General features: G+C 44.3%; 1 protein-coding gene across 8 annotated transcripts; it reads left to right on the plus strand.

The window, feature by feature from the left end:
- Positions 1–6,700: 6,700 nt before the first annotated feature.
- LOC107308258 (uncharacterized) lies at positions 6,701–27,223 on the plus strand. 8 transcript variants are annotated; one of them, XM_085536296.1, is made up of 6 exons: positions 6,701–10,348; positions 16,842–17,047; positions 17,399–17,668; positions 23,884–23,977; positions 25,580–26,335; positions 26,648–27,223. In XM_085536296.1, exons 3-6 carry the CDS (start codon positions 17,475–17,477, stop codon positions 26,846–26,848), a joined length of 1,245 nt encoding a protein of 414 aa, XP_085392422.1. In that variant the 5' UTR covers positions 6,701–10,348; positions 16,842–17,047; positions 17,399–17,474; the 3' UTR covers positions 26,849–27,223. The 8 variants fall into 8 exon arrangements, with proteins under 8 accessions (XP_085392422.1, XP_085392421.1, XP_085392418.1 ...); XM_085536295.1 differs by lacking the exon at positions 17,399–17,668 and adding an exon at positions 20,840–21,635 and having other exon boundaries at positions 6,705–10,348; positions 23,793–23,977; XM_085536292.1 differs by lacking the exon at positions 17,399–17,668 and having other exon boundaries at positions 6,709–9,355; positions 9,881–10,348; positions 20,840–26,335.
- The last annotated feature ends 416 nt before the right edge of the window (positions 27,224–27,639 follow it).

Here is a 27,639-nt window from a genome sequence, read left to right on the forward strand (position 1 = left end):
AAGAAAATGAAGGCAGAAATCATTGATTCAAATATTGTGCTTCTCCCTTCCTCTAATTTAGTGTATATCTTGCTTTCTAATTTATCTTTCACCAGACACATGTGCAAGCTACTTGTTTCCTCTTTCATCTCAACATCAGCAACAGGGAGGTGAGTGTTTGGTTTCTTTCGTGCTGCAGGGCACTGAAACAACACTCAGCAGTGCAAGGAGTACATGGCTGATGGGGTTAATCTTAGTGACACGGTGATTTATTGACCTTTCCCTGTTAGTGATCACACAGACATCTGAATCTTTATATTTTTCCATCTGAAGGAAGAAAAGTTGATTGCTGTACAGAAAGGTTTTGAAAACCTTTTGATAGAACATTTTAGTGTATTCCTTCTCATTTTTACTTGTATTGCTATTCTCTAAGATTTCCTATTATATGAACTCATTAAAACTGTTTTTTTTTTTTCTTCTGGCATTACTAACAGTATTCACTGTATTCTGTCTGAGATAATGGTTTTATCAAGCCATCTTCTAGACTATTTTTTTAGGTATTTACTTCTTTTCAGGCTCCTAGAAATGTCTAAACAATACAGACTTGGATTTCTTACCTAGAAATCTGTGTGTTGATGTAAAGGAAGTCAAATCTGCTCTAAAAATGTTTTCTGTTTGCATTCCTAAACACTCCAAGCACTTACTCAGACTGCCTTATTGGATCGCTATTAACCTTAGTTAAGTGTATAAGCGTGTCTTTCTTGCTGATGTAAGAGGCATAAGATCTGTGAATTAACTCTATTGTTAAGATGAAGTTTATAAGCTCATGTGGCACAAATTGCCAATTCAGTCTCCCTGTAATCACCTCGTACAATTTCAAGTTCAAAATCGAGGGTCTTCCCCTCAATGGGATGTTTTATTATTTACTGCCTCTTCCATTTTTGCAATAGATCTTGATTTCTGTGTGGATGTACATGACAAAAAATGAAGTCAAACTGAAGTAATCTCTCTGGAATAGCAGATATATGTACTGCATAAATAATAGATAATGGTTTACCAGATGTAAACCCCCAAGCCCATCGTGGGGGGTGTTGGAGCTTGGTGATCCTTGAGGTCCCTTCCAACCCAAGTCATTCTGTGATGCATTCTATTATACTGTGTTAATCTGTTGAATATCATGTTTATTTTTGTTTATTCTGCACAAAGTAGAACTGCTTCCTTTACCTGAAACTGAAGCACTGGTTTCCTCTAAACACTGGGTCTCTGGTCTGAGTAGATGACTTGTAGCCCCAAGATCCTCCTTCTAGCACCAGGTAAATGGACTGTCTTTGGGGCTACATCAGCATTTCATAGGGGACACTGGGGTGCTCAGCCTGGCTGAAGCTTCGTGGAGGATTACATCTCATTTTCAGGTTTTGAGAAGCCTTAAAATCTGGTCTCTGGTCCTTCTGACTGAAGGAAGTTGATTTTTGATTAACCAGGAGTGTTGATTGTACCAGGAATGGTGTGGTGAGCAGGACTAGGGAAGTTATCCTGCCCCATACTCAGCATTGGTGAGGCCTCACCTCAAATACTGTGTTTGGTTTTGGGCATCTCAGTACAGAAAGGACATGGAGGTACTGGAGCAGGTCCAGAGAAGGGCAGTGAGGCTTGTGAAGTGCTTGGAAAGGAAAATCAGCCCTATGAGGAGAGGCTGAGGGGACTGGGGCTGTTTAGTCTGGGAAAAGGAGGCTGAGGGGAGACCTTATCTCTCTCTTCCAGTACCTGAAATGTGTTTACAGTGAGAGAGGGGCAGGTCTACTTTTCACTGGTGACAGGAGGAGGGGACACAGCTTCAAGTTACACCAGCACTTTATGTACTCAATCTGCCCTCTATTGCTGCAGATCTGTATTACTGAATTTGTTGCACAAAAGCACGCCACTAAGAATTATTTCCCTTAGTGCCATTGCAAAGAGGCAATGCTTTCTGTGGAGTCAGACACAAAACCCAGCGACTGAAACCCAAGTAACATCCCTGCATCAGGAACGCTGTAGTGCCACAAAGCATTAAAATAGGTTTCACACAGTTGGAGCTATTTACCATGTCAGTAAACAGCTTGCACTAAAACACAAGGGTCCCTGTGACATGAGATAATACTGAGATTTTGCTCGGTCCTTACCTCCTACTGCATCCCAGGTAGGTTTGTCAGCATTTAGCCAATGGGCCATTAAATTGTTTTACTTGAAATGCTACACAGGGACTAACTTGGCTGTACTGACAAGAAGCTGCTGCATAACCAAGGACGAATTGATGAGAATGTTCAAGAGAAGAAAAGAGATTAACATGGAGGAGAGGATTTTGATTTGATTGGTTTTCTTTATACACAGCCACAAATCAGGAGCAGAACTGTGCTTGTTTAAATCCTTATTTTCTCCTGAAATCCTTATTTTCTCTTATCATGTTTGCTCAGGCACGCATGAACAGAGTGCCTCAAACAGTTTGTGTGGGAAGCCACCCGTAGCATATCTACAGGCTGTTTAAATAGATGTAAATTACATCATACACATCATACAGATGTCTGAGAAACCTGAAAAGGGGATGCATGTCTGCAGCAGGGAAAATGCTTTTCTTCTCTCCTTGTGTATCACTGTGTGCCAGCACCAGCAGGCAAAGCTCACAGATCAGGCCCTGATGCAGAGACTGCAAGAACCTGCTGAAAACCAAATTGCAATGACAAAATATTCCTCGGTTTCCTTTCTGATGTTCCTTTCACAAAGACTTTGGAAATCTGTGGTATTTTCCCAACTAACACCCCAACACAAAACTCTCGTTTATCAAGTATTCATCTGTTGTGCTGTAACTTACTGCTCCTGTTAAATGATGTATCTGAAATGCAGTCTCAAGTGGATCGCTTTGCCAAGAGGGCTGTGCTTTATGGAATGTGATGGAGCTCATCTGCCTCTCCTGGACCAAAGGGGCAGACAAGGCTGGGCTGGTTTGGACATGGCTGCAAGTTTGTCCTCGCTGTCCTCATGCATGTGTTCTGTGCTCAGGGATATCACTTCACAAGCAGTAAATAGGCTTCTGATTTTTATGTCCACATTTAGATAAAATGATCTATATATTCATTTTCTTTTAGTAACAAAGCAGGCTGGGAGAAGCATCCCAGAATGGCCAGAAGCTCATTATAAGCTTTTTCTTTCAGATTCAGTCCCGTTCCCAATGTTTTCCAGTTTGTTGAAGCCAATATGTTTGTTTTCAGCAAATGAATGCTTTATGGTGACAACTCCTTTTGTGGGGAAGATGCCTCCTGGTGCCTCCTGGGGCTCAGAAGGGAAGCCTGGGAACCATTGTTGGTTTTGAGTCCAAACAGTGTGCTCCTGTGGTGGTAAAATAACATGTTTTATTCTTTATGAGTATCAAAACACCAAGTTTAGAGCTTCATTTAAAACAATATCATTTTGTGCAGATAAATCATCTCAATTATGTGCAGTCTTACTACTTACAATAATTCTTTTGTCCCCCTGAAGAGCCCCACTATGCCTAAAAGAACACTCAGGCCTGCTCAAGGATATATTTGCTTTATCAATGTGCTTCTCCAGCCATAGATGTAGTGTTCACATACAGTTAGTTCAAACATCCAGCTGTGGCTGGATAACTTGAATAATTTTCTGGAAGACAGCTGCTGGCATTTTCTCTTGTCCTTGTGAGAGGCAGGGCAGGTTGGCCCTGGTGTTACAGTGAGGGGAAGGGACCTTCCTACAGCCCCAGGCTCTGCAAGTGAGCAGGGGATGAACATGAGGAACTCAGTGGGCAGACCCTTCCCAGCTGCCCCCTGCCCACCAGGCAGGCCCAGTGCTTGTCATGGACAGCCTGGGCCCACTCAGCCATGCAGGCAGCTCCCTGCTCTGCTTTATTTTTGTTCTTCTTCCAGAATATGCAGTACCCATTTATTCCTGAGGCCTGCGAGTCTGACTAATCCTTTAGGGGTGTCTCAGGGGACAACCATCCCACAGGAAAGCATGGCTCCCTGCAGTGTGAACTCCCACCAGGTGCATCTGGCTCTGGGACAGGGCTCATACAGTGCTGGGGAAGACCTAATATTGTATAATTTAGATGCTTTCTTCCAGAGGTTAGCAAACTGTGTGCCTGTCTTTATAGCATACCTGCTGTTGTTACTCCATCTTCAGCATGACTTGTTCTTCTGAGCACATGAGAGTGGAACAACATGGGGGCTGGAACTGGAAGGGAAACACACCAGGTTTCAAGTTTTCACATTCCTTATGAAAACAGTGGTTTAAAAGACGTGGTATTCTTCTGCCTCGGCAGCAAACAGAATCCCTTACTAAGTAAAACAAAAGGACCATAGCCTCATTGTAAGTGCTGTTCTGGCTGGCGGTATAGGATAGCTTAAGGGAAAAGAATATAAGAAATATTGCACCAGTAGTTAATTCACTCTTTTTCCAACAATTCAGCTAAGACAAGAGAAAGCAAATATATGGGTTTAAAGATGGTTGCTATAGAAACTAGAAGAGATTTTATAGTTGCTTCTGAAAGTTACGGAGACTCTGATTGATAAGACAGTTGTGTTCAAAGAGTCACTATGGAAACCCAAGGTGACCTGGAGGAGATGTGACTCCTCGCTCTGCTCCTGGGGGCAGATGAAGGCAGGCAGGAGGAAGGTCTGAGTTGGTGATAAAGCACAGCACGGTGAAGTGCCACAGAACTCACTGCGATGCTAGAGACGCTCAGCATCTCATGTTTCAAACTTGTGACAGTGCTGATCTCTGTAGAGGTGGAACGTAGCCATTTACCTACCCTCTGAAGAGTTTTCTTCTCATTGAAATCAATAGGAGCCCTGCTATTGGCTTCCCGGGAGCAAAGGAGATTTTAGAAACCTTCCTGTGTCTTCAGTCCATCAAAGCAAGGGAGCACATTTGCATGTCTCCCACCAAGCTCAGTGTTCAGCAGCTGCTTGTGCTTTGCTGAAACGGGGCCATGGAGCTGCTGAGCACTTCAGGCTTTCACTAACAAGAGCTGTGCCTGCACCATGGCCCCAGATACAGGAAAGAAAGCAAACTGAATACACGAGTTATTTTCTTGGTTACAAGAGGAATTCTCAGCTCCAGCCTAGATGTACACATCTAAATCATTTAGAAAACTGTTTGATTCACACCGCCATCAACATCACCCACAAGCGAACAAATTATACAGCTATTAATCAGTCCGAGATTTTAGTCTTGTATGATTTCCAGTGAGATAAAAAGAACCAGTTGGCAGACTGAGGGAAAAAAAAACTCCTATATTTCTGTGATTTCTTCAAGTTTCCAGTGCCAGCGTGCAGTCAGGAAGGGATAAAGTGGCTGGAGAATGGCTGAGGATGCACAGGTTCCTCACGACCCTTTCAGCTGGGTTAGCTGCCAGCGTTGGCCAGAGCAGTCAGCATCCAGTCCAGTCCAACAGTACTAATGCCCTTTCAACCCAGCCTTGATGTGTTTCTAAACTCCCCCTGTCTCTTGTAGAGAACCTGGCTGTGCTTGTACTATATGGAATCCTTCAAACAGCAAGAAAAAAAAAGAACATGAAAAACTGAATACTGCTCCTGCTTCCACCATCAAAGGACACGTACAACCTTCAGGCTACTGCCACTACTGCTGGTGGAGCCTCAGCAACGTGGAATGGCTGCAGGCCTGGAAACAGGGAGGGTAGATTGGATGCATGTTATCTTGAACAAAGCTCCTGCTGGTTTTAAAGATCAGCAAAACTGTTACCTATTACTAAAGCTGTCGAGTCATGGCTGGAGGTAGAAATCACTGCTCTAATGGAGCCATAATAATTCCACTACAAAGAATGAGAGAAAGAGAAGGAAATTTAATAAAAGATGTGCTTGCAGGAAGGTGCAGTCTCCGGAGCTATTTTCTGTTCTGTTTTTGTGTCTGTAGAAAGGAAACACAGAGATGAATAAATAAGAACAAGTTAAGCTCTTTCAATGGACCCGTATGGTGTAAATGTGTGACAGAGCCTTCCATCCTCAGTGCTCCTGCCCACATTCCTGCTTCTCAAATGCTTCTCAGAAATACATCTCATTTTTTACCTGTATAACTCAATCTCTACTCACATCCCAGTAAGAAAAAGTCACAACAGAAGAGAGAACGGTGCCCTCAAGATGACCCATTGGCGGATTGTCAGCCTTAGGTAGTTGTTTCCATGTTCTGGGAAAACAGAGCAGCAATGAGGTTCTGCAACAAATTGGGACTCACTTTCCAGGCTGTCCCTCAAGAAGACCTGCACCCTTGGAGCTCCCTGAAGGAACAGGAGATGCCTGAGCACTGATCTCCCCAGTAGTGCGAGAAACTTTGGCTCTTTAAGTGAGACCTGAGGCCCTGGACAAACAGTGACCAACCTGAACAGGGCCCTAATATGCTTCTCCACAGGTTCTCCACCAACCTGACAAAAGAAGGGTTGGTTTCTGTTCTCTGGGTAGAAGTAGTAGGACTTGAAGAAATCGTCTCACATTGCTTTGTGTAAGGTTTAGACTGAGAAAATGAGAAGTATTTCTTCATGGAGATTGTGGTCAAGCATTGGAACAGGCTGTGCAGGGCAGTGGTGGAATTCCCATCCCTGGAGGTATATAAGAGTTGTGTGGATGTGGCACTAAGAGGCATGGCTTAGAGATGGGACTCAGTAAAGTCAGGTTGATGGTTGGACTTGGTCTTCAAGACTTTTTCCATAAGAAAATCATATTATATGATTCCCCAATTTTTAGATATGTTGGGTGTTTATTCAACTTTAGGTTTAGTGTAAGTGGTAATATTGGAATGCATCCCAGCCACTGATGGTGAGTGAGCATGAAACACAGCTAAAGCTTGTTGAGAAGCTGCCTCCAAACTATTTCTCACTGCTTGATAATACAGTGATACAGCTTATTGTCCAACCTAGATGATTCTGTGATGGGTAGCACTTCTTCACTGATGGTGGGAAAGGCTCAGCAAGGTACTTTTCCATTACACTTATCACCCTTTTCTTTCAGACTGAAGAGGTCTCAAGCATCCCTCCTATAAGCACACACTGCGAAACATCTCAGCTTGCACATTCTCCCCTGGGCCTCAGCAACCTCTTTCAAGAGGCATAAATTGTCTTGTACCGTCTACGCCTGCAAGTTACATTTTGAAACTTGTCCAAGGAGATGATAAAACTCCCCCTCCTCCTCCCACCTCCCGATTTTAAAGAAAATAACCCAAATGATTATGATGGCAGCAAAGCAGCATTTTGAGAAAACACTCCATGAAACCGTCAAAAGCAAAGGGATCTGAAATCCTAAAGCTCTCAACACCGTGGGACGTGTTTTGCTTCTGGGTCCAATCCTTCAGCTCTCAGAAATGTGACAAGTAACTGAGAGCTTTATAGCTCTCTGCTGGTGACTAGCATAAATTAGCCAGTGGGTAGTGGAGGAACAAGCTGAGCAGGCCAGTTGCTGCCATAGGGTTTCTCAAAGAAGCACAAATAAACCAGAGCAACAATAGCATGGGTGATCCTCACCAGAGCTGGTCTGTTCAATGAGTATCACTTACCTGCCAACGGAACAGGAAAAAAGAAAAGGGAAGAAAGCTAATTCATAAGAATTTTATTAGCATTCAATCAGAGCAACACGAAAGACCTTTTCACCTGTTTTTGCACTGTGTTTGAAACATAAATGCTTACCTTGGGAGACCTCAGATCATAAGTCAGTGTTCCAGTGTTCATGGCAGCATTCAGGTCATCAAGATCATCACTGAGTACAGGTAGACCCTAGTTTCTTCAAACCTTATCTGTCACCAAAACCCAGCTGCATTAAAGTGTGTGCTGAAACATCCCCTTCAGTGTAGCTACACAATGACATGTATTACAAGGCTGATTGATTTATCATCTCACTTAGCTAACCTTCTGTTTGGCAAAGGTCCCATCTTTACTCATGTTTACAAATGAATAATGTTAAGCTTCCCAATAGCTTAAGTGCTTTTGTTTGCAATACTACCACTTACAATGCACAGTCCTTTGTAGGTACTCAATATTTATCTTCCTAGTACCTGGCAATAAGGTGTGAAACATGCACAGTGACTTGCTAAATACAAAAGGTGCACGAAAGTGTATGTTTCGTTTAACAAAATGAATAGTTATAAATATTTTGCTGCAACAGCAAAGTGTTTCATAACATACTCGCTTGTTAACAGGGATATCTTATCACACTGGGTCCCACCCTGCTTTTTCACCTGACAAAGTGAAAAGGGGCAGGATTAAACCTATCCCTAGTTGACTTCCCTGAGACAGAGAAGCTGGCCCCAGGGACTGGGATCAAACCACATCACCAGGCTGTGTGGATGGTAATTAATCCCAAGAGTTTGACCTCCACACCACGTGTAATATATGCATATGTGTTATGCCTTAGTTGAAAGGTGCTTCTATAATATTCTGAAATCAAAACAATTTGTCTTTCTCTGGGAGATGTAACACATTTCCCCCCAGAATCACCCACAGGATAAATAAAGGAGTGGCCAGGCATGAGGAATTGTTGGGGTCACCTGGCTAAGATGTGTAGCCAGTCAGTTGCAATGAGCATTTGTGGGTACCAAATATTTTGGAGGCAGATGCTCAACAAGCATTAGCTACCTTCCATGTTCACTCACCATAACGCAACCCCATACTACTATTTATGTCCATCTTCAAACTAAATAAGCACCTAAGCATATCATAAAATGGAATCATAGAATCATTTACATTAGAAAAGAGCTGCAAGATCATCAAGGCCAACTGTCAGCCTGGCTTACTGACTTCCATCACTAAATCACGTCCCTTAGCGCCACATCTGCACATCTCTTAGATACCTCTGGGGACAGGGATTGTTCCAGTGCTTGACCACACTCTAAAGAAATTCTGCCTGATACTAAACCAAACCTCCCCTGAAGTGACTTGAAACTGTTTCTTTGGGCCCTGTCATTTATCACCTGAGAAAAGAGATGGACACCCTCTTCACTGCAACTTCTTGTCCAGGTAGTTGTAGAGAGCATAGATCTTCCCTCAGCCTCCTCTTCTACAGAGACATGGCTAATTAAAATCCAGATTATAACAAAAAGAGATAGAGTAATTTATTCAGTTATACAGTTTTCTAGTGGGTGATTGTGGAAGAAGTATGAGATAGTTCTACAATTGTTGTCAAGGCCAGAGAGGTGCAATGGTGTAAATGGTGACACAGAAAAGAGGGAGGGCGGTGTGCTGATGCATTAAAGGGACTGGTAACAAGAGCAGCCATGCTCACTAGTGCTTACCATTGCAGGCTCAAAGTAAGAGGTTGGACTTCTTGGTGGTCTTCTAGACAACAAGAGAGGTTGATGCCATCCCTATGCTCCATGGAATGACAAGGTGCTGCTGGCAAGCCTGGGCTCAATATGTGTTCACCCTCCGACACCTCTAAAGAAATCATACACTTAGCTGAGATTAGAGGCAAGCATTATGAGACCTCCATCAGGCTGAGCACAGTGTAGACTGCATTCTATTAAAGATACGGAGAAATAAGGGTCATTGTGCTTCACTCAGGATGAGCTCTTTGATTATCCCATGTAACTCTGACAAATCAATTATTCCACGATATCTTTTCTTGCCAGTGGGGCTGACCTTTGTCTCTGGCCTTCATAAAGTCTGATTGCTGGAGTCAAGTGTGGTAACATGGACCTATATGGTTTTCCCTTGGTTACTCATTTGAATCTCATTTAATACTGCCTTGGTATAATATAACATAAACTATAGAGCAGAGCCAGGCTTTAACAAACTGGGCTCTTATTTTTCAGGCATTTTAACATTCTTGTTCACTTATGTGTCATGTAGACTTGTGTACTTCTTCATTACCTGCTTAAGCTTCTCTACACCCATTGATCCTTTATTTTCCAGCTCCTGACAGTAGAAGAAACATAACAATACTGAAAAAGATTCCATATGATTTGCTTAAAGATCATTTATGAATGATATAACGGACTGGGTTGAAAAGGACCACAACGTTTCAACTCCCCTGAATAATAAATATTTTAATGTGAGCCTACAGTTCTGGACAATTTTATCTAGAAATACAATAATTTTCTCAAATCCACACTGAGTTCATTATTCCATCAGTCCAGAAATCCAGCTTTGCATTGGCACCTTGGGATGGATCCTGTCACCTGACTTGGAGTAACTGTGACAGCTGAGTTTAATCTCTTGTGCTGTTTGCAGCCTAAATGTACTATTTAATAAAATGCAGATTTGTTTGGCTACTGTTCAGTCAGCTGTATATAGAGTGGCATTTTTGCTGTTAAATAATGAAAGAAAACAAAAGTCAGGAAATAAACCCAGGGTTTTCTCCGTACTGGGAAACAAATTATGGTAAGTTCAGGCTCCTTAGAAATACAGCTGCTGTGGAGACAAACATAGTTTGCAGCTGGTGAGGTACAAGTAAGGCAAACTGCTTTAAAAATGTTATGGATCTGATTAAATGTCAGACCTGGTGTGTACAAAGTGTAGATGTGGATAATTATTTTGGCTACCAAAAAGTGACCCTCCTGTCACATCCGGGATGGAAACCTTCCTCACGCCTTTCTGATAAAGACAGTCTATCTGAAAGGCACTCGGAGCAGGGGAATCAAGATTTTGGCTGTCAGGTTGGATATAGATGTTCTTGTCATCCAGTTACTGGTCTAGACAGGAGGGGTGATGTGTTTGGGAGCATGTCTGAGCAGGGGAAGATGGCAAAGGGTGGAGGTGGCTGGTGCTGTTTGTTGTCTGCCTGGGCAATGGATTGTGTAGAAAGGAAGGCAGCAATTTCCTTTTTGATCTGATCTATCACAGTGGAGCCCAGGCAAACCCATCCAGAGAGCTCTGGGTTCTGTGAGGCCACAGGTCTTGGCCTCCTGTTACAGGCACCACATGCTGAGGGTGCACTTGGGGCTCATCCCAGCAGCACTGAAGTCTGACAAGAAGCGGGAGCACCCTGTGGGGTTGGGGTGGACCATCCCCAGCTAAGGAATAGAGGCAGATACATCACCCTTCCCCCTCATCCAGAGCCTCAGCAAGCACCTCCAGTCCCATGACTCCAGCCCCCAGTCCCATAGCAGCAAGAGAAGAACTTGTCACCTAACTACAAACACTTTGGGTGCCAAGGAAAGACATAGCACTGTTTGTTCTGCTGTGCCACATTCCCCTCTGCACAGGCTGCTCAGCCTACAGCCACCTCTCCTTCTCTGTGGGTGCCAGCTTTCCTCCTCCAGCAGAAAAGATCTTTCCATTTTGAGGGCTACTGCCTCCTTCACCATTAATGAAGAAGCTGGAATTCCAATCTCTGAGCATAGCTCCCATTTCCTTCCCTTGTCCTATGCTGTTCCTTCCTCCAGACAGCAGGAATCATACTGACAATGAGTCTCACTGCCACAGTGAGAAAACAAAACCAATTTCCCTGACAAAGTCATACCTGGAATGCAGGATTCAATCTCTGAAGATGTTCCAGAGTCTTTTGTTGCTCAGCTTTGCAAAGTAACAAAAGAAAGCAGGTGTTGGAAAAAAAAAGCATCACCCACAGCACTATTAGTCACGCAGGCAGTAATGCTGTGTAATGAATAATTTAGGCGCCTGGAGTGCGTGCTTCTAGAAGGGGCAGCTCTGCATCAATTAACAGACTTCTTTTGCCTTTTCCTATCAGATTGTTTTCTTAAACAAATGTACAGTTTATGTACAAAGGAGGCCCCGTCTATACCTGCTTCCTGAATGAAAATCTTTCCTGTGCCTATTGAAGATGTTGAGGTTTCAACGCTGGACTTGAAGGGAGCACCCTCTTTTTAACCCACCCTTCTTCACATTGCAAGCTAAGGATTCCAATACCTACTGGGAACTTTCTATATTCCTTAAATTGTATGTGGTCCCCAGTAAAATCTGATAGGATACTTCAGAAACAAAGGATTTCTGTGCCTCTGCAGTCATCCAGGGGAAGTGCATCAGACTATCCTTTCCCTCCCTTTGTTCGGATCACCTGACATGGTGTTTGCTGCGAGTGCTCCGAGTACCACTATTTATTCAGCAGAATGACAGGCAGTTTTGTATTTCCACAGAGCTGCGTTCATCAATAATTCACTGCATAGATAATGCTCCTTGAGCAGTAATAATCAAGAACAGACTGATGGTAAGCAAAGGAACAAGCAGCACTTCGTTATCAGTACTTATTCCGGATAGCATCGTCCAAGGATGAATTCAGATCAGTGCTGTCATACTGTTGGCACTGTACAACCAGCCTAGAGCCAGGGCTGACTGGGTAACCTGGACTCTTGGCAGGTCCTGCAAGAGGTGTGAGAGCAGCCAATGGACCTGCCACACACTGTGTTGAGAGAATGAAAGCTTTGGGAAGGCTGTCAGGGAGAGCAGAAGGAACAGATGCAAGTCTGTTTTGAACCTTTCCACCTGGAGGAGCGGCCCAAGTAGAGCTATACAGACATCTCCGGAGAGCCCATCTCCATCAGCTTCAACCATGGCTTCCTACCAACATGTAGGACCTTCAGCTGGCCTCCCCAGCCCTGCCCAGCCCTTTTTTGCCCCACCACCACTGGAGAAAGGAGAGGAAGCTCCAGGTTCTCATTTCCAAGTGCATGAGGAGGGAGAGGAATCTCCCCTGCACTGAGAGATCTCAGCCAGATGTTACTTCAGCTCTGTTGAAACGCTATATTGCAGCCAACCGAGCCTTGGCCGCTTCTCTTGCTGGGGGAGTCTCTGGCTGGCTCCTGACAGCTCTTTCTTGTACATCCAGACTGTGGCAAAGCACAAAGATGATCAGACAGACTCCGCACGCCAGCAGCCACAATGCATATTTATGCAATCATCATCTTAAGAGCGTGCAATGCTTAGCATTTATATCGAGTTTTGCCTCCTGACTTGCAGGCACACATTAAAATTCTCACTCTGCTCCTGAATACCAATATCTGCTATCTGTCTTCCCTTCTCTCTCACTCAGCTTTCCTGAAAGGGAATAAATAACACCTGTTTGATGAGAGAGGTGTTTCTTTATTCAAAGCAATCAAACATAGAAATCTGTTACTCGCACCGTGCATGCTCAGGTGCCGCACAGCCCTAAGTATTGTCATTCCCCCGTATTCTTCTTGTGTCCCCACAGAGACCCGGCTCTGCTCAGAAGATAAATCAGCCCACATGCATGGATAGAGATTTCCTCTGGTTAATTCAATCTAGTGTTTATCCTACACCTGTCTGTCTGTAGCTGCTGCCAGAGCTTGCTCATCCTATAAGCTTTTCTTTGCTTCAGGCAATCCTGCAGACTCCAGCATCCCAATTCTCCATCTAAAAGTGTTACCTGCCACCCACATACCCTTGTATTTTATCCTTCATCCCTTGGAAGCAAATCTCAGTCAGAAGAAAGAGTTTTCTCTCAGCTCCATGGGTTCACTGTTGGCTCGTGGCCTGGCTGGCACAGGCAGGTGTCTGGAAACAACTTGTCTGAGCAGCAGACTTTGGTTCATCACAGAATGAAGGTGGAAGGTTTGGGTGCTCTGCCAGGGCAGATCTGCCTTTTGCAGAGCCAGGAGCTAGGGCTGTTTTAAGTTTGAATATCACAGACACTCAGATATATTTTTGTCTGGTTCATACCCTATCCTTTGCTGTCCTTCCCATGCCTCCTCCAGCAGGTAATGGATAGTCATCTTGCCTCCTCTTGTGCCCTAAGAAGGTATCCTGCCAACCCGGATAGATGTCACTGATGGTGCCAGAGCCCTTCAGATGAGTATGGAAAGATACATAGGGCAGGTTTAAAATAGTAGGTCTTTCCAGAAGGGCAGAGGGAGCTCCAGCACAAAAGCTCTCTGATGACCACCTCTGTTCACCCACCAGCTCCCTCCTGGCTCTGTTCTGGATGGCTGCAATCAGCTCTTTCCCAGCTGGTGCCTGGGGATGGCTTAATGGATAGTCCAAAGGAAGACCATTTCCAAAAAGGACCAAGGACATGATTGCACTTTATTCATCTCCAACTTTCCTATACAGTCCTTCAACACCATTTTAGCAGGCTCTCTCATAGCCCCACACGCCCCTTCGCCACGCTACAGCACTATGTTCTCCAATACTACCTTCGTGTTACTGCATACACTTAGAACTGCAAAAAGTGTTGCACTACTTTCCTGGTGAAGTTTTTATGTTCCACCCAGAAGTCACAGGCTACAACTCCTGGCTGTTGTCCCTGCTTTTATTGCCTGGCATTACCAAGAAGAGACTGGCGCTAAGGTCTCTGCAGCAGCCCTTCAGGCAGTGGTAGGCTGCCTTAGGCACAGGTAGCTCAGCCCTTAGCCTCCTCTTCTCCAGTAACCCAACTCTCCTCCTAGGCTGTGTGCTATAGACTCTGACCACCTTGATAACCCTCCCTGGACCATCTGTGAATGCTCCACAGTTCTTTTGAACCTGGTGGCCCCAGATTGGATTTTATTAAATATGATCCTGCAGCTTTTACTCAGATAGATACCAGCTCTCTTCATCTGACAACCTTCTCTTTTAAGCCCCATTCTTCCCATAGGGCTTAAAACTCTCTGTACCACCTGCGGAGATTCCTTCTTGCTCTTCTTTCCACTGTTTAGCGCAGCACACAGCACAGGCACAAAAAAGGTCAATAAATCTAAAGGTGTCACGCTGCACACCTCTACAAAGCAATATTATATCTCCCCATATAACCCTGACCACTTGAAAAAGCTTGACCTAAAATGTCAGGCTGCTTACACATCAAGAGCACACTCTGCCACGTTCACTAGAATTGTCTTATTTCTGTTTCCTCCTTTACCATATTACATATAATCCTTATATTCATGTGTTTCCTATATACCTATTTCATACACTTCAGCTGTAAACTCCTACAGCGTAGCTTATCACTTTCTGGGTGTGTGGAGTCACAAGCTCAATGGGAACCTGGTCAGGAGTCAGTGCTCCCACATGTCACAGCAGTTGTTGCTAACAGGAGCACACTTAATCCTGAGAGCAACAGACTGATGCCCTGGTTGGGGTTTTCCAGCATCCACCCAGCTAAATCTCATGAAAAAGACAGATAAGAGCTGATGTGAGAGAGGAAGAAAACTGTAGTACAGAATGATAAGATGCAATCCTGGGAAAGTCATTTTCAGCTGCCAGCCATCCTCACGCTGGGAGATTATAGAAAAGAACTGGTTTTGCCAGAAGAGGAGTCTGTGATTTCCAGAATGTTAGTAATCAAACTCATTGTGTAACAGAGAATAATATGCATGTAGCTCAGATCCCTATAATCAGGAAACAGCTTGTTTTTTCCACAGCCCAGCATGCAGAAAAAAATGGAAACGTCACTCATACACGCTTGAGAATAGATGACAACAGGCAGAACACGAACAATTCCTGCCTCTTGTAAATCATGCCTGCAAGCATCCTTAGGAAATGGAGCAATGGGGCAGTGATCCATGTGGCAGCTGATGCTGCAGGTTACCTGCAGCACAATGTCGGTGTATGTGGGCTGGAGATGGTTGGGGCTGCCTGATTTGTGTGTTCCTGAGCTTTCTGTGTTATCTTTCACAGCCACAGAGTGAGAATTATTTCTCCTAACACCCCAGCAGTGGGGGAGGGAGTGGGGAGTGATGCACGTGACTGTTGAGCTGGTGGCATGAAATACATGCACAAAGCTGCAAGCCGGCCAAACATTCTTCAGTCCTAAGCACTTTTCAGGACTTGAATTTGTGTCACATCCACAGAAAGGCAGTTAGAAGTGACTGCTGTGACTGAGATGGAGTGGTGTCAGGCAGTCATTATTTTATCTGCAATGGAGTGTTTTACTGTGCTGTCTTAAGTGGCACAAAGAGCTCACGAGATAAAAAAAGGCAGGAGAGCAGGGATGCGTACCCTGCTCTGCTTCTATATTGCCATGGAGGGGGAAGTTACAGACAGCAAAGGGAAAAGGGGAAGTATCTGCTGTTGGCAGCTGAAAACATGTTGGCCATTGGGTCTGGCTGCTGCCACTTGCTGATGCAGTCAAACACAGCAAGGGCCAGAAAGAGCCAGACTGTGCTCCAGGTGTGGACACCTTGGGGTGTTGTGACCTAAAGGATTATCCAGCCTCTATGGAGATTACAGCAGGGAGTTTGTAAGCTGCTGTAATACACAAGGGTATGAAGGCTCTATTTCTCAGATTTCCCTGTCACAGGTTATTACAAATTCCAATTATCAAGTATACCTATGATTAATGAAGGAAGTAGGTATCAAGCTAACATGAATTATTACCTGGAATGCAAATCTCAATATAACAGGTTACTACAAACTTAGCAGTAGTAAAGTAACATATAAACTTACATCTGGTTGGTACATGTGACCAAGGTGTTGTTGCATGGGTATAAAAGGTTGCAAGCACCTACAATGAAGGTCTTCCTTCTGCACCAACAACACAGTCTGTGACTCTCCTGCTACAAGAGAGTATTGTAGTATGTGGGGAAAAAATTTATTGCCAGGTTGAAAAAATGACATCCTTCTGACTTTGGCACTGAATATCACCCCAGTCAGGAGATTTAAATATCTGTCTTTGCACCTTCGTGGAGCCACTTTAAGATCAAAATAAAAGAGCAGAAAGCTGCTCCAATATTAATCTTTTTAGTGACAGGAAGTGAACCAAACAGCATAAACCACGGGAGCACCCACCAGGAGCTGTGTTTGCCTGTTGCTACAATGCTTCAAAGGCATAGCAGGGCGAGGAGAATGGTCTGCTTCAAGCAAGGAACCCCAAAGCAATTTCTTTCTCTATAGACATCAGAAATCCTTACAGATTTGATGTTTTGAGAAAAATAAGACTGGTTACAAAGTCTCTTATGCATACTTTCCTTTCATCCCTATGCAGCAGTCTTCATTTTCCGGCTCTTCAGTGTGATCTTATGCAGCGTAATGCTTCCACCTGAATAATTTACAAGGCAAAAGCACTCAAAGTATGAAAACATCTGAAGGAAGACAGTCTTCCCTGGGCCGTTGCAAGGTACCTTTGTGCTGAAGCCTATTTCCCTAGGAAAGCACATCCTCCAACAAATAGCCACTTGGAATACACATCAGGTAAGTGAAGTACAAAGCGCATATGAAGTGAAAGGAAGAGTCTGAAAAGTGAGCAAAACCACCACTTACAATTTGCCCATAAGAGTGCTTAGATAATTCTTAATGCATTGAGGAATACAAATCAATCCCCCCCCCAAACAACTCTATCCATCCAACCAGGACCCCAATGCTGAATGCAAGTGCTGATGGGCATCTTCAGGGGCTTGATTATCCAAAGTGCTAAGAAACCACAAATTCCATTGTCACAGGTATGTAACAGCTTTGAAGACTGAGCTACTTTATTTAAATGCTTCAGATTTAGCCATTTAACTTAATGAAACCAACTCTGTGGGTTTCATTGGTGTTCCAAAGGCAAATGCTATCCCAGTTTTGGGAAGAGACAAGCAGGACAGCAAGATGCTGAAAGTGCCCTGAGCTGCAGTGGGTGATGAGGATGTGCTGGGAACTCAGATGCTTTGGTAGCTCTGTGGGAATGAAGGGGTCACACCGGGAGACCTCTGGGAAAAGGGGTGGGAGAAGGGAAACCCAATGTCATCATCAAAGAAAAGGGAAACAAGACATCAGCAACAGTCCCGCATCTCTGAGCAGGTCACAGCCAAGGTGCTCTGTTTCCCTCTGCTGGTAAAACCTCAAGATTTTTTTACTATTATTACCCTCTAGAATTCTGGGTGTTGTTTTTTTTTGCTGGGGGTTTTCTGCTGGAGGTGTCTGTGTGCCACAGTGTGCTGCGTGTGCCTGTGCACTGTGCTGAACAGTGCCTGTGGGAATTATCAGGTTTCTTGTTCCCTTCCAAACCTCCCTCAGTTCTATTGCAGAGCTCTGCCATGTAGCCAGCTCCGTTTAATGCTGTTGACTTCAGCAGAGTTGGGCATGAATCTAAATTATTAAGAAATATTTCGAGGTGATTTATGTATATTTGGGAAGGTGTCACTGATTTCTCAGCATGAAAGCAATGCCATAACACTAACACTATTCTTAGGCAGTCTAACACTTTTTATACAGAGCTGCTGCTATTTGGTTGCGTTCAGAAGACAGAACAGAGATTCTGTTGTAGGAAAGTCTCAAGATTACGAGCTGGTAGGAAGATGAGGTCATTGTACACATGGCACCGAATGCACTATCTAGATATTTTAATTGCTCAGTCAGACCACACGGCCCAGAGCCAGCTGCAGTAAGACCTCATGCATGATCCTCTGCTTCCCATTGCCAAAGAAAATATCAGTGTTCACAACCATTAGAGGTCTTTAGAAGTAAGCAAAATTAATTTGGGAAGGAGCTTTCTGAGCTTTCACAGGCACCGTCTTATACAGACATAGGTCTCCCGGCTTATCCACTATCTTGGGGTCTTCCAGGGTGTATCTTCCTTTCCACATGACATCCCCAACAGCAGAAGTTTCCCATGTCCCACTACCAGGGGCAGCATTTTACACTGGGAATGCATTTGAGTTTTTTCCACATGTGATAAAAACAAATGGAGAATTTTATCTCTAGGAGAAATAAGTGACTCTTACACTTACTTGCAAGTGCTTTTCTTGGAAAGTCCAATCGTTCATGCACATGTACTTCAGTTTAACAAGACTGTTAGATTAATTGAGCTGTTGAGCATGTCTGGTCACAAAGTATGTTGTAACTAGTTTCTGAGGGCCCTGGGCAGGCTGGCAGGGCCTAGGAGAACAACCAGAGGTATTGCCATACAGACTGATGGGCCTTACAGTGAGTACACATTGAAATTAATTTACCGTTAACGAAAGTGATGGGATGAGAGGAAACAGAATGCTTTTGGACAAATTGCTCTGCTTCTGTTGCTCTAACACTCCACTTCTTGAATTTACTCTGTAAAAGTAGTCAAGAAAACGCATGCTTCACTGAAACCCTGAAACCCTGAAACCTGTCTGTGTTGGAAAGTTGTTCATCCTGTGTATTAAGTCTGCGGGTTCAGTAAATGTTAGAGGAGGAGCTTGTTTCTATTCTATATCACTGGAGGAAAATAGCTGCTTAATTCAGCCTAATCTCTACTACTCAAGATAATAGGATTCCAGGGACATTACTCTCAGATTAGCTGGAAAACCGTGACTGCCTGCAATAACTGTGGGCAAAATTTAACTCCCTTCTGCACTGTTGTTAATGTGCAAGAAAGCGTGAGCTCACATAGATGAGCCAATCTCTGTTTGATTTGCAAGGCAAGCCATTAAAAAGAAAAAACAATCATTTCATAGTAAACTGAGCACAGTTAACTGGCTTCTGGGGAAGATCGACATTTTTCCATGGACAGTTCTGAAAGCAGAAAAGGACCACAGCAGCAAAACCGCATAAATTAGAAACTCTAGGGAACACAGTGCAAGGGAGAATGGATCTATTTGTTAACCCTCAGCAAATGATATGAAAGTGGGCAATTTTCAGATCTCTGCCATTTGGAAATGAGAGAATTGAGTGATGCTGGATCGTATATCCCATGACTTAACAATTTTTCAGCACTCTTACACGTTTTGCTTGGCTGGATGCCTCCCTTTTTTTTATTTTGGTCCATAATGAACATAAATGCCTTAAGCATGACAGTAAGGTTGGTCTCTTTCCTCACTCCCCCTCTTTTGGGAGTCAATCATTCACACAGTGCGATCAGATCTGTGTAACAAAGAGGGAAAGGAAGAACCAAGGCTTTTCCATTTCAGGTCATGTGAGTATAGTTTCTGGAGTCGGAATCCCTGAAAAGAAGCGCAGGACAGCAGTGATACTTTGAATACATATGCAGCAGGTTAAAACCTTTCTTCTCTCTGCATTTTTTTGTTTCATTATTGCATTTCAGAGCATGGAATTTTAATGTGGATTCCAATGTAGATCAGCAAAAAGTTGAGTTTGCAGTTAAAGACTCAATGGGTGGATGTACTGAGAATCTTATGATCTTGTTCTCAGTTTCTCACAGATATTCCGTGTATTTGGGTCTGAGTTCTGATGTCTGTGTTTCCGTGACAGAAGAAAGGCAGAACTACTTATCCCTGTCTGTGCTTAGAGATAATGGGGGAAAAGACTAAATAGAAGCTACTGTTTATATATGCAGGAAAGAGCCACTAACAGCAGAAGAGCTGAACTACCCTAGGGAAGGTCTGCAGAGGTGCCACGATCAGCACACATGGCAGGCATCTGCAATCCTTCATCTAAATCCTCAGCATGCAATGTGCCCAACGGGATATTTCTGGCCTCAGTTTTGTACCTTGTCACTGATATCCAGCAACTGTCACCAGTTCCTTTTAGACCATCACTCCACTCTCCAGAACTGGTTTAGGTTGCTCATCTGCCTCTGCCTGCCCACTCTTGCTCCTGGGCTTTTGCCCCAGGCAGGTTTGCCAGGTGGGTTCCTCATGCTGCTGCGGGGTGGCTGACGGCCCTGTGCAGGATGAGTGGCTGAAGTACTCCTGCCAGTATACACACTCATTGGATGAGTTAATCTTTGGCAATTACAGTCTGGTACACGGCCTAATTAGTTTTGCACCTTGTAGTTGTAAGTTCATTTACTGTGCGTTTCCTTACTCTGCCAATGAAAACATCGCACAAGTCAGCTGAAAGCTCACTAAATTCCAGACACATAACTTCTGTTTCCCTCCCCCTTCTCACAAGGCCTATCGCCCAGAAGAGATGTGGGTTAATTTGACAGAATGTCTTTGACAAATGGGTTTATCTGTTACTCATTTTCACACTTAGGAAGTTTTTATTCATTTCAGACTTTTATTTTTCAGAAGTTGAAGTTTAAAAAATGATCCTATTATTCATTGGTCCATCTTTGCTTTTTTCTTTCAGTAAAAATCCTCTATAAATCAGGAGCTACCTTGTTGAATAAATAGAAATATTCTGTTTTAAAACCCACGTAAGATTGGAGGTCATTTTCTTAAGGGAACATGTTGTACAACTTCATCTTAATTACAGAGACTGAAAGAAAAATAAGAAAAATGAGTTTTCTGAGAAAAGCATGATCTGGAACACTTACAAGAAGCAGTAATATAAGTGGGTTTGCTGTTGGTCTTTGTGGGAGCAATAAGAAATTATGAAGGTTTGGCTGACTCCTGTCCTGAGAGCTTGAGCAGGACTGGTGTGAGTAGAAGAGCAAAACCCAACTGGAGCCTGTCTACCAAATGTTTGCATCACATCATGCACCAAAAACCCCAATTGTTTTATGCACACAAAGTGCACGACAAACTGACAGCACGGTGGCTGCTGGAATTGCTTTGGGACAGCTAAGAATATACTCCCTTGTGGTTGTGGCTAATATAGCAGCAAGGTGAAGGGGTTTGGACAGGAAAATGGCAAATTGTTGCTGTGTTCAACAGCCTTCTGGGGCCTCTAGCAGACCAGAAGTGCATACTTTCATACTGGATCTTACCCAATGGCTTTACAATAAAAGTAATGCTATATAAACACACAGCATGCTGCAAACTCCAGCTTGGTAGCGTGGGTGAGAGAGATGTTTCTGAGTTAATTTTTCATAAGAGAAAACAGAGATTCGTGTTCTTCAGCTACGGTAAACCTTGTGTGGATGAGATGAGTCTACAGCAGAGTCTGCCAACAATCCCATCCCAGAAAGCATTCACTACAAGAGGTACACGATGGTAACCTTTTGCAGACACCGAGTATTAGAGAACATGCTTTTCATCATGGAATCCTTAGTTTGGAAACGACCTCTAAGATCATTTAGTCCAACCATCCAGCTACCACCAATACTACTCACTAACCATGTCCTTCAGTGCCACGTCTAAGCAGGGGCGTTGACTCCACCACCTCCCTGTGCCAGTGCCTGACCACTCTTGTGGAAAGGATTTCCTAATACCTAACGTGAATCTCTCCTGGTACAGCTTGAGGCCATTCCCTCTCATCCTATTGCTGTTACTTGTGGGAAGAGGTGTTCATCATTGTAAACCCAGATTTGGAAAAATAAGTCATCAAATAAAAACGTTAGGAGATAGAAGGAGAAAATGTCACATTTTTTTTCAGACCACAGGAATTTGTCACCATGGAGATCCTCTTGTTTTCTTTGAAAATATCTCAGATCTTATGGATGGAGCATATGTGATAGAAGTAAAACAATATCGTCAAAAATTCACATTAAACATTTTAGAAGGAAGTTTCTGAGCAGCAACCAACTTTGACAGACTGTTCATGCAGCAAAAATATGCTCACAATCTTTTCCTTAAGAGCTTTTTCTTTCTAATGTAAAGCAACTGAAGATTTTATTTTCTAAACTGGCTTATTTTTAAGGAACTTATGATACATACAGCTGAAAGACTTCACTATTTTGTTTTAGTTTTGTACAGTGAAATGCTCTTCATAATGAGAAGCATAGAGGTTGTAAGAGATGTAATCTGGTTTTAGGCCTAGCAATGAATTGAACTCCTGTAGCCATACAGCCCAAGTTATAGAAATGGTGCCCATCCATCCTTCCACGTTTCACACTGGGTGGGTTTTGCAGTCAGACATAATTGCAGAGCAGAAAAGACATCTCCTGTCCTTCCACAATGCATAAGAAGATAGGATGAAGCATAAAGTCAGAATAAATATCCCAATGTGCTTAGGCTAATCTAAGGGAAGGGAAACTGAGTATTTACCCTTAATCAGGATCAGATTTGTCCAGCTGGGCCATGTGGTAGTAATCTCTGTGGAGATGCATTTAGCAAGGATGGCAGTGAGAACTACGGTCCTGGGGCCAGGAGAAGGCAATTCCTGGCTCTGGTGCCCACATGGCCCAAGGAACTAGTCCATGGTTGAAGGAGCTGATCCATGCATGCTCCAGAGAGCTAGGCAGCCTCATTGAGAACAGGAAAATGCAAGGCACGCTTTGAGTGGGACAGGTTGTTCTGCAGTGCCTTTGCACTATGGATATCCAGGATGCAGCCTAGGTGCTGAGTCAAGTCTCTGCTTTCACTTTTCCTTTTTTTCCCCCCTCAGTTACATGGGTAATAAGTAATGCAAAGGAAACATATAAGTATTTCCTTTGTCAGTGAACAAAATAACTAATCGGAGCAACTAAAGGGCTTCAGCTTAACAGAACTGCAAATACTCTATTGAGGACAATTCAGAAAACTTGAGCTGAAAATGTAGAAAAATTGGTGCTTAGGGTACATGGATGTTGGGAAATCATGAACTCAGAAATTCCTGCAGCTAAAAGCTGCCCTATGAAATTCATCAGACGAAAGCAATGGTTTCTGCCATTTCAAGAGGCCGTCTTCATAATAGCTGGTAATCATGTGGTACTGGGAATAGTGAGTGATTCCATTTGCATTTCTTTAATGAGTTGATTTTTGTGTTCTACCCGCTGAGCTACGATACTAGAAACAGTAGTTCTATCTGACATGAGTTGAAAGTGTTTAAGGGGGAATATACTCTGTCTCTTTTATTGGTGCTGAATGGTAAGAAGGTTTTCTTACAGCGTGTTTGTATACATTTATTTGTGTTGATGATAACATTTGGGCTATTGCAACTTCTGGAAACCAAGACTCAAATCCTGCTGGCAAACACCCCTGCCTTCTCTCCTCCCAACTCGTACACAACTCTCTTCAGTGGCTGGTGGCCCTGGCTCCAAACTCATCCCGGTTATTTCCCAGTCAACCCAAGCGTTGGCCACCTTCTGGTGCCAGCTCCAGATGTAGCCCCATCTTGCCAGTCACTTAATTAACCTGGGAAACACTTGCTACATGAACGGTGTCATACAGTCTCTCTTCATGGCTTCAGAGTGAGTTGTTGCTCCCTTGTTCCCTCTTAGGACTGCTCCCGGGTTGCTCTTTGCACTGGCATTGTGCTTCCCACAATGCTAATTGTCCATCTTGTTTTGCATCTGCGGTTGTCTTCTGCAGCTTTCGGCATTTGGTGTTGAATTTAATCAAGGGTGACCTCCAGCCCCTGATGACGAAACTGAAGTTGCTCTTTGCATTTTTGGAGCACAGTCAGGTAATTATTTCATGTTCTAGTTATTTCACTGGACCAAAGTCCAAAAACCACAACAGCAACAAACCTTTAGATTCCAGATGTTATGAATCTTTCATATGTGAGGGTAAGTAAGAAGAATAGGACCATACACAAAGTAATTAGGAGTCCTTTCTCCACCAACCTGTAATTTAGCATGAGTGACTCCAGATGGGTCATATCTCAGTCCATTGGTGAAGGCACCCGTCTGTCCCCCAGAGACACCGTGTTGACTTTCCACTTGCTGCGAGCCCACTGACCCGAACCTCTCCATTTTCCAACACTTGACTGGCAGCTTTGCCTTGTTCCATTGTAGTACTACACCATCACAGATCCATTGCAGATCACTTTCTGGGGGTAACGTAGAGAACATCTTAGATTGCACATTTGGTCATAAAAGAGCCTGTTTTTTTCAAAGCGGGTTATGGTGTGTTTGATGTGCACTCACGTTCTTTCCTGTTGTCGTAGTTAATGGTTTCCCAGTAATTTCCTATAATCTTTCTAGTCATTTTTCTTTTGGGCCAGTCATTTCTCCAGCCTATGATGGATCGTTCACTTTATTAATTAGAAAACAACTGCCTAATGGCACTGATTACATTGCCCAGTAATGCGGTTTACCTGCTTGCAGAGATCAGAGGATGGGTGGAAGTTTAGTGGATTTTTTTACATTTCTTTTCTTAATAAATGGACTTGGTATCAAATTAAGGATCAAATTAAGTTCATGCTTTAATAATAAAAGTCTCATCAGGGCTGAACTTCATTCTTCCAATGCTGGTTTCCACAAACCAAACCAGTCTTCTCCTCTATGAAGTGAGAACAAGGATTCCAAGGCTTTTCCCTTAGCCGAAAACTCTCCCACGAGCTATTAGAGATCCAAGTCTAACAAATCCACCATGGAATCCACCAGGGCACGCTGGCAGTCCTATGGGCGGTGCGGGGGAAAGGCATTGTGACATCACAGAGCAGGGCGTGCCATCAGACTTAGTCAAGTCACGCTGGCAGCCTCCCCCAGCTCAGACTCGTGGAGCAGCCGCTCCGTCCTGGTGGTCACAGCTGGAGCTCTGCTCTGGGTGACAGCCATTTGTGCGTTGAGATTCTTCTTTGGGAGAGAACAGGATGAAGTTCAGCCTGGCTTTCCTGCTGGCCATGGCTCTGACCAGGTCTCCATTTGTGGGACATGGCTCTGGCTATGCCAGCTATCTCAGCTGGGTCTGGAATCGGGACCCAAAACTGAATGTTCCTGAGGAGCAGCATCCGGTGGAGACCAAGACCCTGACCTCCACTTGGCCCTGCTGGTTTGGCCTGACCTCCTGCCCTGTCAGGACGGAGGACAGGAAGAAAACCCAGGTACTTCCTCAGGAGCAGCATCCAGTGGAGAACAAGATCCTGACCTCCACTTGGTTGTGCTGGTTTGGCCTGACCTCCTGCCCTGTCAGGGTTGAGGACAGGAAGACAAACCAGGTACTTCCCCATGACCAGCATCCAGTGGAGAACAAGATCCTGACCTCCACTTGGCCATGTTGGTTTGGCCTGACCTCCTGCCCTGTCAGGGTTGAGGACAGGAAGAAAAATCAGGTCTTTCCTCAGAAGCACCATACGGAGGAGACCAAGAGCCAGACCTCCAGCTGGCCCTGTTGGTTTGGCCTGACTTGCACCAAGGGAAATGAGGGCAGGAAGACAAATCAGGTCATTGCTGAGAAGCAGCGTCTGGTGGACACCAAGAAAAGGCTCTCCACATGGTCCTGCTGGTTTGGCCTAACCTCCTGCCCCGTAGCAACTGAGAGCAGGAAGACAAACCAGGCCCGTCCTGAGGAGCAGCAGATGAAGACCAAGAGCCAGACCTCCACCCAGCCCTGCTGGTTTGGCCTGACTTCCTGCCCCATCAAGATCGAAGACCGGCAGAACAACCAGGTCCTTACCAAGGAACAGCATCCAGCGCAGGCCAAGATGCTGACCTCCTTCTGGCTCTGCTGGCTTGGCCTGGACGTCTGCCCCAAAATCACAAAGGGTGGCAATAAGAACCAGGTCCTTCCCAGCGAGCAGGATCCAGTGAAGACCAAGATCCTGACCTCGTACTGGCCCTACTGGCTTGGTCCTTCCCAGTGCCCTAAATGGGTCTGGTTCAGAGGCAGCAAGGCTGTCGTTCCACAGGGCCCAAAGCAGCAGTCCCTGGACACCAAGCAGAAGGCCTACAGCTTGCCTGGCATCCTGGGACACCTTTGGGACTATTTTGTGCTAGGAGGGAGAACCTGGCTCATTATAGATGCCTTGATAACTGTCTGCCTTGTCGAGCTCCTGATGAATGCCTTTTTCCTTTGGAGAAGATTAAGAACTGGGGAACAGGTAAGCAGCCGAGTTGCGTTGTGTAAGGAGAGTACAGTGGCTGTGAAGCAAGGAACCATAAAGACCATAAATATGAAGACAGCCAAGGAAAGCAGACCCCCAGATATCCGTTAGCTCTCCCCACAGGGCTGTCACACAGTAAGAGACCCCCACACAACACAGGGCCTGCCAGAGGTGGTGTGAGCCCCACGGGCTACCCCGAGCAGTCCTGAGAGGCTGGAAATGCTCCGTGCCAATCAAAACCCTGCAGGGTGATGCTCTGCCTAACAAGCCTGCATCCCTTTCACTGTGCCCATGTTCTCTCACTTCCAGGGACCGGGAGATACAGACTCAGCTTCCTCAGAAATTGAGTGGGATGAAGTGGACAACATGGATCTTAACGACTTGGTCCATAGGATTGAGGCGAACATACAATTCATGCAGCAATATTTAACGATCCTCAGGCAGCGCCACCAGAATCCATTCAGGTGCCAGCAGAGCATCAATATGATGGATGTCGACGGGGATTGTTAGAGACCCTCCGCAGACTGCTCTTGAAGCTCAACTCATGACCTGAAGATTGTTTAGAAAGATTCCAAGTGCTGCATAATTCAAACTGATCCAGTTTCCTCCTTCCACCCTGCTCTGCAGTCAGCAACGAGAGACATCATTTTATTTTCATTCTTTTATTTTCTTGTTGCTTTTTCCCTTCATATACAGTACTTAAAAAACGAGATCACCTTCACATCAGTCATGTACCATGTTTATTAACAGGGGAAAAAAAAATCCACAAGGAATTATCTAGGTTTCACTCAAGACTGATTTGCAGGATAAATAATTGTTTCCTATTACATTAAAAAAAAACAACCAACTAAATGACAACAAACTAAATAAATTAATTAACTTAAATTATTAGCTGTCCAGAGTGATTTGAAAACTTTACAACCATTCCAACAGCAACACCACAAGAAGACATGTACTGTACAGTTTGCCACAGATTACTCTTGCCCTTCCTTCCACAGACTGAAAAGTCCTTCGTTCTCAGAACACTCACAGGCTTTGAAACACACAACATAGCCCTGCTTCTAAGCCAGGGCTTTGACCTGCCTTTGCTGCAGGGTAAGATATAAATGGCAAAAAACTATCCTACTTTGGCTGGGTCCATTCCCACCCCGTGATGCTCAAAGTCAGTGGGGACTGCTGACTTCACTAAGAGCTGAGTGGGACATGGCTAACTCTAAAGGTTTGTCCTAGCTATTGCAAGGACTCTGTCCTTGTTTCCCACATTATTTTAAATGATAAATGGGCATCCAGTTGATCTTGAA

Source organism: Coturnix japonica, chromosome 1, assembly GCF_054131305.1.
Source record: "Coturnix japonica strain WE chromosome 1, WE-NBRP24, whole genome shotgun sequence".
In the NCBI taxonomy this organism is placed as follows: Eukaryota; Metazoa; Chordata; class Aves; order Galliformes; family Phasianidae; genus Coturnix; species Coturnix japonica.